Source organism: Pseudophryne corroboree, chromosome 2, assembly GCF_028390025.1.
Source record: "Pseudophryne corroboree isolate aPseCor3 chromosome 2, aPseCor3.hap2, whole genome shotgun sequence".
Lineage (NCBI taxonomy): Eukaryota > Metazoa > Chordata > Amphibia > Anura > Myobatrachidae > Pseudophryne > Pseudophryne corroboree.
In genome coordinates this window covers 754356058-754375134 of record NC_086445.1, presented here as the reverse complement: position 1 = coordinate 754375134, position 19077 = coordinate 754356058, and the positions used below count along the sequence as shown (strand labels likewise).

Below are 19077 nucleotides of genomic sequence, written 5' to 3'. Positions count from 1 at the left end.
GGCCGCGGCTGACGTAATCGCCACTCAGACACTCTGCATGCAGAAGTTCAGGGACGGCGGCGGAGGCCGCGGGAGACGCCATGCCAGGTGTAATATGGCGTTTACTGTGACAGCGTCCCAGAGTGACAGGAGAGGATACAGGAATGTACACATCAGGATAACAGATGGGATCCGGTCCTGGAGCGCTGAGCCAGCCTTAGGAGGCATCTGATGGGTAAGAAATGGCGTCCAGATACCCGGATCGTGACAGCACCCCCCCCTTTAGGAGTGGCCCCAGGACACTTCTTTGGCTTTTGAGGAAACTTGGAATGGAATCTCCGGACCAAGGCAGGAGCATGGACATCAGAAGCATTGGTCCATGAACGTTCCTCAGGGCCATAACCCTTCCAGTCAATGAGATACTGAAGTTGACCGTAACGGTGACGTGAGTCCAGGATCTTGGCCACTTCATACTCAACGCCTCGTTGAGTTTGGACTTTCGGAGTTGGAGGAAGTGAGGAATGAAACCGATTCAAGATTAGCGGTTTCAACAGGGAAACATGGAATGTCCTGGGTATTTTTAAGAAAGGAGGTAACTGGAGTCTGTAAGCAACAGGATTGATGACTTGATCAATTTTAAAAGGACCGATGAAGCGAGGTGCAAACTTCATACTGGGAACTCTCAACCTCAAATTCTTCGTGGATAACCATACCCGATCACCCACCTTGAGAGCAGGAACTGCTCGACGCTTCTTATCCGCAAACTTCTTGTACCTGAACGATGCCTTGAGCAGAGCTGATCGTACGCTCTTCCAGATATTGGCAAACTGATGCAAGGTGATATCCACTGCGGGAACAGAAGTTGCTGGAAGCGGTTGGAACTCAGGGACTTTAGGGTGGAATCCAAAGTTGGTGAAGAATGGTGTTGAAGAAGATGAAGAATGATACTGGTTGTTATGACAGAACTCGGCCCAGGGAAGTAATTGAACCCAGTCATCTTGAGAGGAGGACACATAGATGCGGAGGAAGGCCTCCAAGTCCTGATTCACCCTCTCGGTTTGACCATTGGTCTGAGGATGGTAAGCCGTGGAAAACTTTAGCTTGACTTGGAGGACTTGACATAAACTTCGCCAGAATTTGGCTGTGAATTGAACTCCTCGATCTGAGATAATTTCTTCAGGAAGACCGTGGAGTCGGAAGATCTCTTGTATGAATACTTGAGCCAACTTGGAAGCTGACGGAAGACCGGTGAGAGGAATGAAGTGTGCCATCTTGGTGAACCGGTCAACTACCACCCAGATGGTATTGAACTTGTTGCACATGGGTAAGTCTGTAATGAAATCCATCGACAAGTGGGTCCATGGTCGACGGGGAACGGATAGTGGAACCAGTTGCCCCGCAGGCGACTGGCGGGATACTTTATGTTGGGCACACTTTGGGCAAGATGCAATAAACTCCAAGACGTCCTTTTTCAGAGTTGGCCACCAATAGGACCTAGAGATAAACTCCAGGGTTTTTTGGATACCTGTATGTCCGGCAAAACGGGAAGCATGGGCCCAATGCATGAGCTTCTTCCTTAGCATCGGCTTCACAAAACTTTTCCCTGATGGGGGCGTAGAGTCCATCCCTACCGTGGAGAATGCCAACGGATTTATAATAGGATGCTTGTCTGAAGACTCTGACTCATTTTCTTGCTCCCATGAGCGGGAAAGGGCATCGGCCTTGCGATTCTGAGAGCCCGGACAGAACTGGAGTTTAAAGTCGAACCTGGAAAAGAAAAGTGCCCATCTGGCCTGACGAGGGTTGAGACATTGTGCGCCCTTCAGGTATAAAAGGTTCTTGTGGTCTGTAAGTATGGTGATTGAATGAGAAGCTCCCTCCAACAGATACCTCCACTCTTCTAGAGCGAGCTTGATGGCTAGCAACTCCTGGTCGCCAATGGCATAGTTGCGCTCAGCTGGGGAGAACTTCCGGGAGAAGAAACTGCAAGGGTGTAAATGGCCATCTTTAGCCCTCTGAGATAACACCGCTCCTACTCCAACGGAGGAGGCATCCACCTCTAAGATGAAAGGAGAGTCGATGTCAGGCTGTTTCAGAACAGGCGCAGAGATGAACCTTTGTTTTAAAAGATGAAATGCTTGCATGGCTTCTTCAGACCACATGGACGGGTTAGCACCCTTCTTAGTGAAAGCAGTAATAGGCGCCACAATGGTGGAAAAGTCTCGTATAAACTTTCGGTAATAGTTGGCGAACCCTAAGAACCTCTGGACCCCTTTGAGGGTTAAGGGTACCGGCCAATTTTGGATTGCTTGTAGTTTCTCAGGATCCATCTCTAGTCCGGAACCGGACACGATGTACCCTAGAAACGGAATGGACTTGACTTCAAAGACGCATTTTTCTAATTTGCAATAGAGATGATTGACACGGAGACGGGACAGAACCTCTTTAACCCAAAAACGATGTTCCTCTAAATCGTTGGCAAAAATGAGGATATCGTCTAGATAGACCACGACATGACGGTATAGAATGTCTCTGAAGATCTCATTGACAAAATGCAGGAAGACAGCTGGAGCATTGCTCAATCCGAAGGGCATGACGAGGTACTCATAATGTCCGTCACGGGTGTTAAAGGCGGTCTTCCACTCGTCACCCTCACGGATCCGGATGAGATTGTATGCACCTCGCAAGTCCAGCTTTGTAAAGATGGTAGCTCCGCTAACTCTGTCAAAGAGCTCAGTAATCAGGGGTAAAGGATAACGGTTCTTGATGGTAATGTCGTTCAAACCTCTGTAGTCGATGCACGGCCGCAGACCACCATCTTTCTTTTTTACAAAAAAGAAGCCTGCGCCGGCTGGAGAAGAAGAAGGTCGAATGAACGCCTTTGCTAGGTTCTCTTTAATATATTCCTCCATAGAATGCGTCTCAGGCAGAGACAACGGATAAGTTCGGCCTCGAGGTGGAACCTTCCCTGGAACGAGATCAATCGGACAGTCCCATTCTCTATGAGGAGGAAGGATATCAGCAGAAGCTTTACTGAACACATCCGTGAAATCTTGATATGGAGGAGGTGGAACATCAGACGACCTGGGGGAGGAAGAACAGACAGGCAATACTTTAAACAAACATGTCTCAGCACAGGAGGAACCCCATGCCAGGATTTGCGTAGTCGTCCAATCAATTGTAGGATTGTGAAGACGGAGCCATGGAAGGCCCAGGACCACAGGATGTGTGGCTCTTGGAATCACTAAAAGTGAAATAAGTTCGGAATACAGAACTCCCACTCTCAGACGAACTGGTAGAGTCCTTAGAGCAATAACTGTATCAAAAATTTTACTGCCATCCACGGCAGTTAAGGAGATGGACGAAGGAAGTCTCTCGGTGGGTAGGGACCACCGTTTAACATAGGCTTCGGTAATAAAGTTCCCAGCTGCTCCGGAATCAAGGAGGGCAATGACGTTCCGATAACGTTGAGCAATTTGGAGCGACACTGGGAGATTACAATCATGAGGAGATGGAGAGGAGATCATTATTCCTAGCCGGCCCTCTCCTGGGCAAGCTAGGGTTTGGAGTTTTCCCGGACGTTCGGGACAGTCATTGATGGTGTGAGACGGAGCTGCACAGTAAAGGCAAAGAGACTCAGAGAGACGTCTTCGGCGCTCAGCAGGAGTTAAACGGGAACGGCCAAGTTGCATGGGCTCATCTTTAGATGGTGACAGTTGACGAGGAGGAGGAGCAGAAGATTTTGGAGCAGATGATCTTCCACGCTCAGTTGCTCTCTCTCTGAAACGTAAATCAACTTTCGTGCAGAGTGAGATTAGCTCATCTAACTTAGAAGGTAAGTCTCTGGTAGCTAACTCATCTTTAATACGCTCAGATAAGCCATGCCAGAATGCAGCATACAGGGCCTCGTCGTTCCATGCCAGTTCGGATGCCAGGATCTGGAACTGTATCAGATATTGTCCTACAGTACGTGACCCCTGGCGTAAACGGAGAATCTCGGATGAAGCTGAGGTTACCCGGCCTGGCTCGTCGAAGATGCGCCTGAATGTTGACACGAAGGCAGTGTAGGAAGATAGCAGGGTGTCGGACCTCTCCCATAACGGTGATGCCCAATCAAGGGCTGAGCCACTGAGAAGAGAAATAATGTAGGCAATTTTTGTACGGTCACTGGGAAAATTGCCAGGTTGTAGCTCAAACTGAATCTCACACTGGTTGAGAAATCCCCTGCAGAATCTTGGAGATCCGTCAAATTTTGCTGGCGTTGGAAGATGAAGACGTGGAGCAGAAATGGGTAAGGTGGGTGGGGTTATAGCTGGAGTCACTGTGGTTGACGCACCAGACGCGCCTGATCCACGGAGAGTTGTCTGAATCCCATCCAGCCGGGTAGAGAGATCCTGGAGACAGCGGATGATGTGGCCCTGTGCAGCCTCCTGATGTTCTAGTCGGGCTGCCAGTTCTTGCATCGGCCTGGCCGCTTGATCCTGGTCTCCGGCTGGATTCATTAGGTCAGTGCTTACTGTCACAACTGAGGGCCTGAGCTGACGGGAGGCAGCCTCAGTTGTAGGGGCTGAGATGTACCGGAACCTGGGAGGTTGTATCAGACCCCTGGACATGTAAGTAACATGAATAATAACTGCCCGAAGGCGTGACCACGACAACTTGGATAAAAGTCAATGATGTTTATTATGACAACTCCGCAACACAGCAGCAGTAAAAGAAAACGTAAAAAGTCAGCAAAGAATAAATACAGTTCCTGGGTACTACAGGATGGCAGGAGCCACAGGGCACTGGTAGTGTGAGATAGTTCTTATGATCTTCTAGATGGAAAGTCCTTACCAGGCCCGACTGTAGCAATGGAGATAACCCAGGATTGTGCCAGCTGGTGTTCCAGGAAAAGCTGGGTTGCTGAAGATAAAACAGCTGCTGTGGATACTGGCTGGAACCAGACTGTTGTTAGCACGGAGTGGATACTGGCTGGAACCAGTTAAATAATAAATGAACTTGGGAGCGATGAAATATGAACTGAAATGTAGAACTTGAGAGCGGAGAAATAATAATACCGGTGGAGAGTGGTAAAGTGTAGAAAGGACACCGGCCCTTTAAGGGAAGCTGTACTCTGCTGGAAGCTGAGCTGGAAGCAGGTAATGTTGTAGCTGGAAACAGATGAATCCACAATGGATTGGAGAGTCAGGCTACACCGCAGGTGGAATGCTGGTGCGGGTCTCTATGGTGGAAGTCTTGAGACAGGAGCTGGAACCTGGAAGACAATCACAGGAGAGAGACAAACAGGAACTAGGTTTGACAACCAAAGCACTGACGCCTTCCTTGCTCAGGCACAGTGTATTTATACCTGCAGCAAGGAAGGCATTGGCTAGGCAATTATGCAAATTATCAATACTGAGAACAGATTGGTGGAAATGATCAGCTGACAGAATCCAAGATGGCTGCGCCCATGGAGACACTTGGAGGGAAGTTTGGTTTGTAATCCATGTGGTAATGAAAACAGTAATGGCGGCGCCGGCCACCGGAGACAGGAGGCGCCAGGCTGACAGATGCACATCCAACCACGCGGACACAGCGGAGGCCGCGGCTGACGTAATCGCCACTCAGACACTCTGCATGCAGAAGTTCAGGGACGGCGGCGGAGGCCGCGGGAGACGCCATGCCAGGTGTAATATGGCGTTTACTGTGACAGCGTCCCAGAGTGACAGGAGAGGATACAGGAATGTACACATCAGGATAACAGATGGGATCCGGTCCTGGAGCGCTGAGCCAGCCTTAGGAGGCATCTGATGGGTAAGAAATGGCGTCCAGATACCCGGATCGTGACATGCCCTATCTTCATGGAAGATCAGGTAAGGGCTCTTGTGAGACAAGGCCCCCAATTCAGACACCCGCCTTACGGATGCCAAAGCCAAAAGCATCACCACTTTCCAAGTGAGAAACTTCAACTCTATCTTTTGTAGAGGCTCAAACCAATCCAATTGAAGGAACTGCAATACCACGTTAAGGTCCCATGGTGCCACTGGAGGCACGAATGGAGGCTGGATGTGCAGAACCCCTTTCACAAAGGTCTGAACCTCTGGAAGAGAGGCCAATTGTTTCTGAAAAAACACTGACAAGGCCGAAATCTGGACCTTGATTGATGCCAATCAGAGGCCCGCCTCCACACCATCCTGCAAAAAATGGAGAAAACATCCTAAATGAAACTCTTCCATAGTTTTCTTGGATTCACACCAAGATACATATTTTCTCCAAATATGGTGGTAATGTTTCGACATTACTCCCTTTCTGGCATGAATAAGGGTGGGGATGACCTCCTCGAGAATACCCTTCCTGGCTAGGATACGGCGCTCAACAGCCATGCTGTCAAACGTAGCCGCGGTAAGTCTTGGTACACACACGGCCCCTGCTGCAGCAGGTCCTCTCGAGGAGGAAGAGGCCGAGGATCTCCTAAGAGTAACTGCTGAAGATCTGGGTACCAAGCCCTCCTTGGACAGTCTGGGGCAATGAAGATTGCTCGAAACCTTGTTTTTCTTATGATCCCGAGTTCTTTTGGGATCAGCGGAAGTGGAGGGAAGACATACACTGACGGAAACACCCACTGGGTCACCAGTGCATCCACTGCTACTGCTTGAGGGTCTCTCGACCTGGAACAGTATCTCTGAAGCTTCTTTTTGAGACGAGACGCCATCATGTCTATTTGAGGAATTCCCCAAAGACTTGTCACCTCTGCGAAGACTTCTTGGTGGAGGCCCCACTCTCCTGGATGGAGATCGTGTCTGCTGAGGAAGTCTGCTTCCCAGTTGTCTACTCCCGAAATGAATATTACCGACAGAGAATGTAGATGTTTTTCTGCCCAGTGGAGGATTTTTGTCGCCTCTGCCATTGCCGCTCTGCTTTTCGTTCCACCCTGCCTGTTTATGTTTACGACTGCTGTTACATTGTCCGCCTGGATCTGCACGGGACGGTCTTGAAGAAGATGTACCGCTTGTTGAAGGCCGTTGTAAATGGCTCTTAGCTCCAGAACGTTTATGTGAAGGCAGGCTTCCTGTTGTGACCAATGTCCCTGGAAGTTTTCTCCCTCAGAGACTGCTCCCCAGCCTCGGAGACTTGCATCCGTGGTTACCAGAACCCAGTCCTGAATCCCGAACCTGCGTCCCTCTAGTAGGTGAGAGCTGTGTAACCACCACAGGAGCAAAATCCTGTTTTTTGACGACAGGATTATCTTTCTGTGCATGTGTAGGTGTGACCCCGACCAGGGCCGGTTCGAGGGCCCTCTGCGCCCCGGGCAGGAAATGGGGGCGTGGCTTAATACAGGGGGCGTGGTCAGCTACACCCCCTATATAGTAGTAGCGCCGCATAAATGCTGAGCGGTGCGCGATGACGTCATCGCGCACCGCTCAGCAAAGGTCCTCTCCACGAAGGGAAACTAGACGCTACACGTCTAGTTCCCTTCACAGGGGACACAGCTCACAGCCGGGGGACACAGCGGGCAGCGGAGGGCACAGCAGTGGCGGATCTTGCCATGGTGCGGCGCGCTCCGGAAGGCGGCGCCCCGGGCAAAAGTCCTGCTTGCCCGTGGCAAGATCCGCTACTGACCCCGACCACTTGTCCAACAGGTCCCACTGGAATACTCTGGCATGGAACCTGCCAAACTGTATGGCCTCGTAGGCCGCCACCATCTTCTTCAACAACCGAATGCACTGATGGATCGACACACTTGATGGTTTCAATATCTTTTTTACCATTTTCAAGATTTCCAGAGCCTTTTCCAGTGGAAGAAATACTCTCTGAACTTCTGTGTCCAGAATCATCCCGAGGGAAGACAACCTTGTCGTCGGTTCCAACTGTGACTTCGGGTAATTTATGATCCACCCATGTTGTTGGAGTATTGACAGAGAGAGTGATATGTTTTGTAACAACTGCTCCCTGGATCTCGCCTTTATAAGGAGGTCGTTCAGATAAGGAATTATATTGATTCCTTTCTGACGAAGGAGAACCAACATCTCCGCCATCACCTTGGTGAATACCCTCGGCACCGTGGAGAGCCCGAAAGGTAACATCTGGAATTGGTAATGGCAATCCTGAACCACAAATCTCAGATAAATCTGGTGAGGAAGATAAATGGGAACATGCAGGTAAGCATCCTTTATGTCCACCGACACCAAGTAGTCCCCTCCTCCAGACTGGCAATCACTGCCCGAAGTGATTCCATCTTGAACTTGAACCTTTTTAGGTAACCATTCAGATCCTTTAGATTTAGGATTGGTCTGACCGAGCCGTCCGGCTTCGGAACCACAAAGAGGCTTGAATAAAGACCCCTCCCTTGTTGTGACAACGGTACCAGGACTATGACCTGGTCTTGACATAATTTTTGGATTGCCGCTGTTACTGCTTCTCTTTCTGACGGAGAAACTGGCAAGGTCGATTTGAAAAATCGGCATGGGGGAACGTCTTGAAACTCCAGCTTGTACCCCTGGGATACTATTTGCAACACCCAGGGATCCAGGCCAGACAGAATCCAATCCTGGCTGAAGAGTCTGAGACGTGCCCCCACCCGAGCGGCCTCCCGCAAGGGAGCTCCAGCATCATGCTGGGGATTTGGCAGAAGTAGGGGTAGACTTCTGCTCTTGGGAACCTGGAGCCGCTGTGGGCTTCTTTCCCCTTCCCCTACCTGCAAAGAAGGGGGAACCTCTCGTCTTTTTGTATTTATTGGGCAGAAAGGACTGCATTTGCGGGTGATAGGACTTTTTTGGCGGTGCAGGTGCAGAGGGCAAAAATGTCGACTTACCTGCGGTAGCCGCCGAGACTAACGCATCCAGGCCATCGCCAAATAAGGCCTCACCTTTATATGGGAGAGCCTCCATGTTTCTTTTGGAATCTGCATCCGCGTTCCACTGGCGAATCCACAACGCCCGCCTAGCCGATACTGCCATGGTAGCGGCCTGTGAACTCAAGAGTGCAGTATCCTTCATTGCTTCCAGCATGTAGGCGGCAGCGTCCTTGATATTCCCTAACTTAAGGAGTATCTTATCTTTATCAATCGTGTCAATTTCTGATGACACGCTTTCTGACCATTTTTCAATACTGCGACTCACCCATGAGCAGGCAATAGTGGGCCTAATCAGTGTACCATTGGTAACATAAATGAATTTCAATGTTGTTTCCATTTTGCGGTCTGCTGGCTCTTTAAGAGAAGCCGTGCCAGGAGCAGCGAGAATTACCTTCTTTGTCAACCTGGAAAGTGCACTGTCTAACACGGGGTGACTCCCACTTTTTCCTGTCCTCAGCCGGGAAAGGGTAAGCTATGTGAATCCTTTTGGGAATACGAAATCTTTTATCAGGATTCACCCACATCCCTTCAAACAGAGCATTTAGTTTGTGTGAAGGGGGGAACGTGACTTTGGACTTCTTTTCCTTACATAAATACGCCTTCTCCTGAGGTACAGGAGTGGTTTCAGTAACCTCCAACACGTCCCTTATAGCCACAATCATATATTGTATATTTTTTGCCAATTTATGATCTATCTCTCTGGATTCACTATCGTCGACACAAGAATCAGAATCCGTGTCGGTATCAGTGTTTACAACATTTGCAAATGGTCTCTTATGTGACCCAGAGGTGCCGCCCACATAAGGAATAACAGCATCCTGAAAAATCACATCTTCCACAGATTTTCTCCAGCACGCAGCCTTAGATTCAGACTTATCCAATCTACGGTTAATCAGATGCATACTGTCACGTATCTCTTTCACCCATGCAGGCTCTTGGTGTGCCGGTAGCGCCACCACATTACAACTCTGTGTCCCTAAAATGGCTTCCTCCGGGGAGGAACTCCCTGCCTCAGACATGCCTCACACGTGTACAGCACACCAACAGACACACTGGGACTTATTTTGGGGACAGACCCACAGTAAAATCTGTCGGAGGGACACAGGATAGGAGCAGCCAGTTCACAATCCCAGCGCCAGTATTTCCTGTGAATACAGTATGTCCACAGCCTAACACCGCTTTTTAAATAATAAAATACACTATCAAATGCACCACAATCGCTTTGTGCCTCCCCTTAATAGCACCCTGTACTTGTCAGAAGTGGATGAGAGGACCAGCGTGTTCTCTGCAGTCTGAGGAGAGAGAGAAAATGGCGCTGAGTAGTGTGCTGGCTGCCTGAGGAAGAAGCTCCGCCCCCGCAATGGCGCATCCTTACACTCATACAAACACTGTAATATTTATACTGGCGGGGGTAGGGCTGTGCCAGCGGCAACTTACGCCACCTTTTAGCCAGTTTGAGGTATTTTTCTTACTGCCCAGGGCGCCCCCCCCCCCGCACCCTGCAGTGCCTGTGTGTGTGGGCAGCAATGGCGCGCTGCGCTCCCACCTGCCGCGCCGCACCTCAGCCATCACTTACTTGATAGAAGATCATTCTTCTTATACTCACCTGTCTTCTGACTTCTGGCTCTGTGAGGGGGGTGACGGCGTGCTGTGGGAGTGAGCATCTAGACACGGCTAGCGTTCAGTTCCCTTCAGGAGCTAATGATGCCCTGTCAGCCAGAAGCAGAGCCATGAAACTCTGAGGAAGTTGGTTCTGCTTCTGCCCCCTCAGTCCCACGAAGCAGGGAGTCTGATGCCAGCAGATTTCCCTGAAAATAAAAAAACTGACATAATTATTTTCAGAGAAACTCAGTAGAGCTCCTCAGAGTGCATCCAGTCGACCTGGGCACATTTCTAAAACTGAGGTCTGGAGGAGGGGCATAGAGGGAGGAGCCAGTTCACACCCAATGAAAAGTCTTTAGAGTGCCCATGTCTCCTGCGGATCCCGTCTATACACCATGGTCTTGATGTCGTCCCAGCATCCTCTAGGACGTATGGGAAAACTGAGCTGCCTGAGCATGGGGGCAGGGTTATAGTGAGAGGGACCCAAGCATCCTGGGATATCTGAAAGGCTTAACTATATGGTGCCAAGGAGCTCATCCTACCACCTATAACACCAATGTTTTTCCTGTGGATCCCTATAGCTATACAATGGATGCTAGAATTCAGTAATACAGTCAGTAATAAAGATGTGTCGGGAGGTAACTACATTAGGTGAAGTATAGAACTTAAACCATGTTACTCACTAATCACCCTCCTATTAACCCCTGGATACACACACAAGGGATTTAACATATACTGTATTTTTGTCATTGTATCCTGGCACGTACTAATAAATCATTTTATTACTCACCCTAATCTTCTGGTATCATTTTTGTCATACACGATTTATGTGCCATTACAGTCTGCAAATACCCAGATTAGCGCTAGGTCACCCTCATTTTCCATATCTGCACTATTTTATCTGCACTATTTTATGAGGTTGGTTAACTTCAAACCTTGCAACTTCTAAAAACAGGCAACCTTGACATTTAGCACATCTGCAAGTCATCCCCTATTACATACTTCAACTTCTAATGGGATGTTTAATTTTTGAATCTTTATGTTTCATGTCTGTGGAAACAAAAAAAGTTGATTTTATTGAAACATGTTTCAATAAAATCAAGTAATAATTAGTGATGAGCGGGTTCGGTTCGTCGGAATCCGAACCCCCCCGAACTTCACCCTGTTTACACGGTTCCGAGGCAGATTCGAATCTTCCCGCCTTGCTCGGTTAACCCGAGTGCACCCGAATGTCATCATCCCGCTGTCGGATTCTCGCGAGATTCGGATTCTATATAAGGCCGCGCGTCGCCGCCATTTTTCACTCGTGCATTGGAAATGATAGTGAGAGGACGTGGCTGGCGTCCTCTCACTTTGTTTCAGGGGGCTGCAGTGCAAAAATCTTTATTCTGGGGACCAGCAGTATTATAGGAGGAGTACAGTGCAGAGTTTTGCTGACCAGTGACCACCAGTATTATACGTTCTCTGCCTGAAAAACGCTCCATATCTGTGCTCAGTGTGCTGCATATATCTGTGCTCACACTGCTTTATTGTGGGGACTGGGGACCAGCAGTATTATATAGGAGGAGTACAGTGCAGAGTTTTGCTTACCAGTGACCACCAGTATTATACGTTGTCTGCCTGAAAAACGCTCCATATCTGTGCTCAGTGTGCTGCATATATCTGTGCTCACACTGCTTTATTGTGGGGACTGGGGACCAGCAGTATTATATAGGAGGAGTACAGTGCAGAGTTTTGCTGACCAGTAACCACCAGTATACGTTGTCTGCCTGAAAAACGCTCAATATCTGTGCTCAGTGTGCTGCATATATCTGTGCTCACACTGCTTTATTGTGGGGACTGGGGACCAGCAGTATTATATAGGAGGAGTACAGTGCAGAGTTTTGCTGACCAGTGACCACCAGTATTATACGTTGTCTGCCTGAAAAATGCTCCATATCTGTGCTCAGTGTGCTGCATATATCTGTGCTCACACTGCTTTATTGTGGGGACTGGGGACCATCAGTATTATATAGGAGGAGTACAGTGCAGAGTTTTGCTGACCAGTGACCACAAGTATTATACGTTGTCTGCCTGAAAAACGCTCCATATTTGTGCTCAGTGTGCTGCATATATCTGTGCTCACACTGCTTTATTGTGGGGACTGGGGACCAGCAGTATTATATAGGAGGAGTACAGTGCAGAGTTTTGCTAACCAGTGACCACCAGGATTATACGTTGTCTGCCTGAAAAATGCTCCATATCTGTGCTCAGTGTGCTGCATATATCTGTGCTCACACTGCTTTATTGTGGGGACTGGGGACCAGCAGTATTATATAGGAGGAGTACAGTGCAGAGTTTTGCTGACCAGTGACCACCAGTATACGTTGTCTGCCTGAAAAACGCTCCATATCTGTGCTCAGTGTGCTGCATATATCTGTGCTCACACTGCTTTATTGTGGGGACTGGGGACCAGCAGTATTATATAGGAGGAGTACAGTGCAAAGTTTTGCTGACCAGTGACCACCAGTATTATACGTTGATCTATTACTGGCATATAATTCCACACATTAAAAAATGGAGAACAAAAATGTGGAGGGTAAAATAGGGAAAGATCAAGATCCACTTCCACCTCGTGCTGAAGCTGCTGCCACTAGTCATGGCCGAGACGATGAAATGCGATCAACGTCGTCTGCCAAGGCCGATGCACAATGTCATAGTAGAGAGCATGTAAAATCCAAAAAAATAAAGCTCAGTAAAATGACCCAAAAATCTAAATCAAAATCGTCTGAGGAGAAGCGTAAACTTGCCAATGTGCCATTTACGACACGGAGTGGCAAGGATTGGCTGAGGCCCTGGCCTATATTCAAGGCTAGTGGTTCAGCTTCACCTGAGGATGGAAGCACTCATCCTCCTGCTAGAAAACTTAAAAGAGTTAAGATGGCAAAAGCACAGCAAAAAACTGTGCGTTCTTCTAAATCACAAATCCCTAAGGAGAGTCCAATTGTGTCGGTTGCGATGCCTGACCTTCCCAACACTGGACGGGAAGAGGTTGCGCCTTCCACCATTTGCACGCCCCCTGCAAGTGCTGGAAGGAGCACCCGCAGTCCAGTTCCTGATAGTCAAATTGAAGATGTCACTGTTGAAGTACACCAGGATGAGGATATGGGTGTTGCTGGAGCTGGGGAGGAAATTGACAAGGAGGATTCTGATGGTGAGGTGGTTTGTTTAAGTCAGGCACCCGGGGAGACACCTGTTGTCCGTGGGACGAATATGGCCATTGACATGCCTGGTCAAAATACAAAAAAAATCAGCTCTTCGGTGTGGAATTATTTCGACAGAAATGCGGACAACTGGTGTCAAGCCGTGTGTTGCCTTTGTCAAGCTGTAATAAGTAGGGGTAAGGACGTTAACCACCTAGGAACATCCTCCCTTATACGTCACCTGGACCGCATTCATCAGAAGTCAGTGACAAGTTCAAAAACTTTGGATGACAGCGGAAGCAGTCCACTGACCACTAAATCCCTTCCTCTTGTAACCAAGCTCCTGCAAACCACACCAGCAACTCCCTCAGTGTCAATTTCCTACTTAGACAGGAAAGCCAATAGTCCTGCAGGCCATGTCACTGTCAAGTATGACGAGTCCTCTCCAGCCTGGGATTCCTCCGATGCATCCTTGAGTGTAACGCCTACTGCTGCTGGCGCTGCTGTTGTTGCTGCTGGGAGTCGATCGTCATCCCAGAGGGGAAGTCGGAAGACCACTTGTACTACTTCCAGTAAGCAATTGACTGTCCAACAGTCCTTTGCGAGGAAAATGAAATATCACAGCAGTCATCCTGCTGCAAAGCGGATAACTCAGGCCATGGCAGCCTGGGTGGTGAGAAACGTGTTTCCGGTATCCACCGTTAATTCACAGACAACTAGAGACTTGATTGAGGTACTGTGTCCCCGGTACCAAATACCATCTAGGTTCCATTTCTCTACGCAGGCGATACCGAAAATGTACACAGACGTCAGAAAAAGAGTCACCAGTGTCCTAAAAAATGCAGTTGTACCCAATGTCCACTTAACCACGGACATGTGGACAAGTGGAGCAGGGCAGACTCAGGATTATATGACTGTGACAGCCCACTGGGTAGATGTATTTCCTCCCGCAGCAAGAACAGCAGCGGCGGCACCAGTAGCAGCATCTCGCAAACGCCAACTCGTTCCTAGGCAGGCTACGCTTTGTATCACCGCTTTCCATAAGAGGCACACAGCTGACAACCTCTTACGGAAACTGAGGAACATCATCGCAGAATGGCTTACCCCAATTGGACTCTCCTGGGGATTTGTGACATCGGACAACGCCACCAATATTGTGCGTGCATTACATCTGGGCAAATTCCAGCACGTCCCATGTTTTGCACATACATTGAATTTGGTGGTGCAGAATTATTTAAAAAATGACAGGGGTGTGCAAGAGATGCTGTCGGTGGCCCGAAGAATTGTGGGCCACTTTCGGCATTCAGCCACCGCATGCCGAAGACTGGAACACCAGCAAACAGTTCTGAACCTGCCCTGCCATCATCTGAAGCAAGGGGTGGTAACGAGGTGGAATTCAACCCTCTTTATGCTTCAGAGGATGGAGGAGCAGCAAAAGGCCATTAAAGCCTATACATCTGCCTACGATATAGGCAAAGGAGGGGGAATGCACCTGACTCAAGCGCAGTGGAGAATGATTTCAACGTTGCGCAAGGTTCTGCAACCCTTTGAACTTGCCACACGTGAAGTCAGTTCAGACACTGCCAACCTGAGTCAGGTCATTCCCCTCATCAGGCTTTTGCAGAAGAAGCTGGAGACATTGAAGGAGGAGCTAAAACAGAGCGATTCCGCTAGGCATGTGGGACTTGTGGATGGAGCCCTTAATTCGCTTAACCAGGATTCACGGGTGGTCAATCTGTTGAAATCAGAGCACTACATTTTGGCCACCGTGCTCGATCCTAGATTTAAAACCTACGTTGTATCTCTCTTTCCGGCAGACACAAGTCTGCAGAGGTTCAAAGACCTGCTGGTGAGAAAATTGTCAAGTCAAGCGGAACGTGACCCATCAACAGCTCCTCCTTCACATTCTCCCGCAACTGGGGGTGCGAGGAAAAGGCTAAGAATTTCGAGCCCACCCGCTGGCGGTGATGCAGGGCAGTCTGGAGCGAGTGCTGACATCTGGTCCGGACTGAAGGACCTGCCGATTACTGACATGTCGTCTACTGTCACTGCATATGATTCTGTCACCATTGAAAGAATGGTGGAGGATTATATGAGTGACCGCATCCAAGTAGGCACGTAAGACAGTCCGTACGTATACTGGCAGGAAAAAGAGGCAATTTGGAGGCCCTTGCACAAACTGGCTTTATTTTACCTAAGTTGCCCCCCCCCCCCCCCTCCAGTGTGTACTTCGAAAGAGTGTTTAGTGCAGCCGCTCACCTTGTCAGCAATCGGCGTACGAGGTTACTTCCAGAAAATGTGGAGAAGATGATGTTCATCAAAATTAATTATAATCAATTCCTCCGTGGAGACATTCACCAGCAGCAATTGCCTCCAGAAAGTACACAGGGACCTGAGATGGTGGATTCCAGTGGGGACGTATTAATAATCTGTGAGGAGGGGGATGTACACAGTGAAAGGGGTGAGGAATCGGACGATGAGGAGGAGGTGGACATCTTGCCTCTGTAGAGCCAGTTTGCGCAAGGAGAGATTGATTGCTTCTTTTTTGGTGGGGGCCCAAACCAACCAGTCATTTCAGTCACAGTCGTGTGGAAGACCCTGTCGCTGAAATTATGGGTTTGTTAAAGTGTGCATGTCCTGTTTATACAACATAAGGGTGGGTGGGAGGGCCCAAGGACAATTCCATCTTGCACCTCTTTTTTCTTTCATTTTTCTTTGCATCATGTGCTGTTTGGGGACTATTTTTTTGAAGTGCCATCCTGCCTGACACTGCAGTGCCACTCCTAGATGGGCCAGGTGTTTGTGTCGGCCACTTGTGATGCTTAGCTTAGCCATCCAGCGACCTTGGTGCACCTCTTTTTTTCTTTGCATCATGTGATGTTTGGGGACTATTTTTTAAATCTGCCATCCTGTCTGACACTGCAGTGCCACTCCTAGATGGGCCAGGTGTTTGTGTCGGCCACTTGGGTCACTTAGCTTAGTCATCCAGCGACCTCGGAGCAAATTTTAGGACTAAAAATAATATTGTGAGATGTGAGGTGTTCAGAATAGACTGAAAATGAGTGGAAATTATGGTTATTGAGGTTAATAATACTATGGGATCAAAATGACCCCCAAATTCTATGATTTAAGCTGTTTTTGAGGGGTTTTTGTAAAAAAACACCCGAATCCAAAACACACCCGAATCCGACAAAAAAATTTCAGGGAGGTTTTGCCAAAACGCGTCCGAATCCAAAACACGGTCGCGGAACCGAATCCAAAACCAAAACACAAAACCCGAAAAATTTCCGGTGCACATCACTAGTAATAATTGTTATTAGGGAATATGTGCTGGGAATATTACCAACTAATACCACTTTATCCAAAGTTTTCCTGTGGACTTTTAATTTTCTATTTATTGTGTATTCGGTGAGTAAATTGAGCACTCAAAAATTGCTAACAATTATTTAGTTGATACACACAAAAGTACAAGTGTGCTGATGCATTTGTAATGTGCTTGTTAAATTATATTAACATTTAACTAATAAAGAATCTGAAAAAAAAATTCAATGACATTTGAATACGAAAATAAATCTACAGTGCTTAAGTAAATACAATATAGCTTCTTATTATGTGACTACTTTAAGCAATTATGATATACTATTACACTGTATATTGATTAAGAATATATAATAATTATATAGGCTTTCCTACTTGTTGTTTCTTCAAGCTCCTTAACTCTACTACTTGATTCATTCAGCTGAACCTGTAAACCCAACAGCTTGCAATTCTGATCTTCTTTGTCTTTTGTCATCTCTGATATCTAATCAAAAATAGGAGTTTAATTACCTACAGGTAAATCATTTTCTCGTAGTCCGTAGAGGATACCGGGGTCCACATTAGTACCATGGGATATAGGCGGGTCCTCTAGGAGCCTTGGGCACTTTAAGAAATCAATAGTGTGCACTGGCTCCTCTCTCTATGCCCCTCCTACCAGACTCAGTCTAGAAACTGTGCCCTAGCAGACGGACATATCCTGAGGAAGGATGTAACAGAACAGTGGTGAGATTCGAAACCAGCACACATAAACCAGAGGAAAGCCATGCTAATCAAACTTGGACAGGAACAGCAACAGCTAAACCAACAACATTACTTAACAAAGTAACAGTGCAGGAAAAACGAAGCACTGGGCGGGCACCCAGTATCCTCTACAGACTACGAGAAAAGGATTTACCGATAGGTACTGTAATTAAAATCCTATATTCTCTTATGTCCTAGATGATACTGGGGTCCACATTAGTACCATGGGGATATACCAAAGCTCTCAAGAGAGTGGGAGAGTGCTGAAGTTCCTGCAGAACTGATTGACCAAACTGAAGGTCCTCAGAGGCCAAAGTATCAAACTTATAGAACTTGGCAAACGTGTTCGAACCCAACCAAGTAGCTGCTCGGCAGAGCTGTAAAGCCAAGACACCCCGGGCGGCCGCCCAGGAAGAACCCACCAACCTAGTACAGTGGGCCTGTACTTTAGGAACCGGCAATCCTGCCGATGAATAAGCATGCTGGATAGTAAGCCTGATCCAGCGAGCAATAGACTGCTTTGAAGCAGGACACCCAATTTTCTTGGGATCATAGAGAACAAACAGCGAGTCAGATTTCCTGTGACGAGCTGTCCGCTTCACATAGATCTTCAAAGCCCTCACAACATCCAAGGACTTTGAGGTAGCAGAGGTGTCAGTAAGCACCGGAACCACAATAGGTTGGTTGATATGAAACACAGTCACCACCTTAGGAAGAAATTGCTGACGAGTTCTGAGTTCATGAAAAATCAAATAGGGGCTTTTGTGAGACAACGCCCCCAGTTCCGACACACGCCTTGCAGAAGCAAAGGCCAACAGTGTAACGGTCTTATACGTAAGAAACTTTACGTCAACCTCCTGTAGAGGCTCAAACCATTCCAATTGTAGGAACTGCAACACCAAGTTAAGATCCAAAGGTGCCATGGGAGACACCAAGGGCGCTCGGATGTGCAGAACCCCCTTCAAGAACGTCTGAACCCCAGGGAGGGAAGCCAATTGTTTCTAGAAGAAAATGGATAAGGTCGAAATCTGGACCTTCAAGGAGCCCAAACGTAGGCCCACTTCCACAACGACTGTAGAAAAAGGAGAAAATGTCCCAGCTGAAATTCCACTGCAGTAAATATCTTGTTTTCATATGAGACATATTTTTTCCAAATACGGGTAATGTTTAGATGTTGACCCTTTCCTGCCTTGGATCAGAGTTGGAATAACCTTGTCCGGAATGCCTTTCTGGGCTAAAATTTGACGCTCAACTTCCATGCCGTCAAACGTAGCCATGGTAAGTCTTGATAGACGAATGGCCCGTGTTGTAGAAGATCCTCTCGAAGAGGTAAAGGCCACGGGTCCTCTAGGAGCATCTCCAGTAGATCCGCGTACCAGGCTCTTCTTGGCCAATCCGGAGCAATGAGAATTGCTTGAA

At 48.0% G+C, this 19077-nt stretch overlaps 1 protein-coding gene across 1 annotated transcript in view; it reads right to left on the bottom strand.

Annotated features, from left to right (window-relative positions):
- The window catches only part of SYCP1 (synaptonemal complex protein 1), a 1049791-nt gene that overhangs the window by 445209 nt on the left and 585505 nt on the right, over positions 1–19077 (bottom strand). The window contains exon 11 of the mRNA XM_063955446.1: positions 17293–17401. Coding sequence (XP_063811516.1) covers positions 17293–17401 — 109 coding nt within the window. The remainder of the gene's footprint in view (positions 1–17292; positions 17402–19077) is intronic.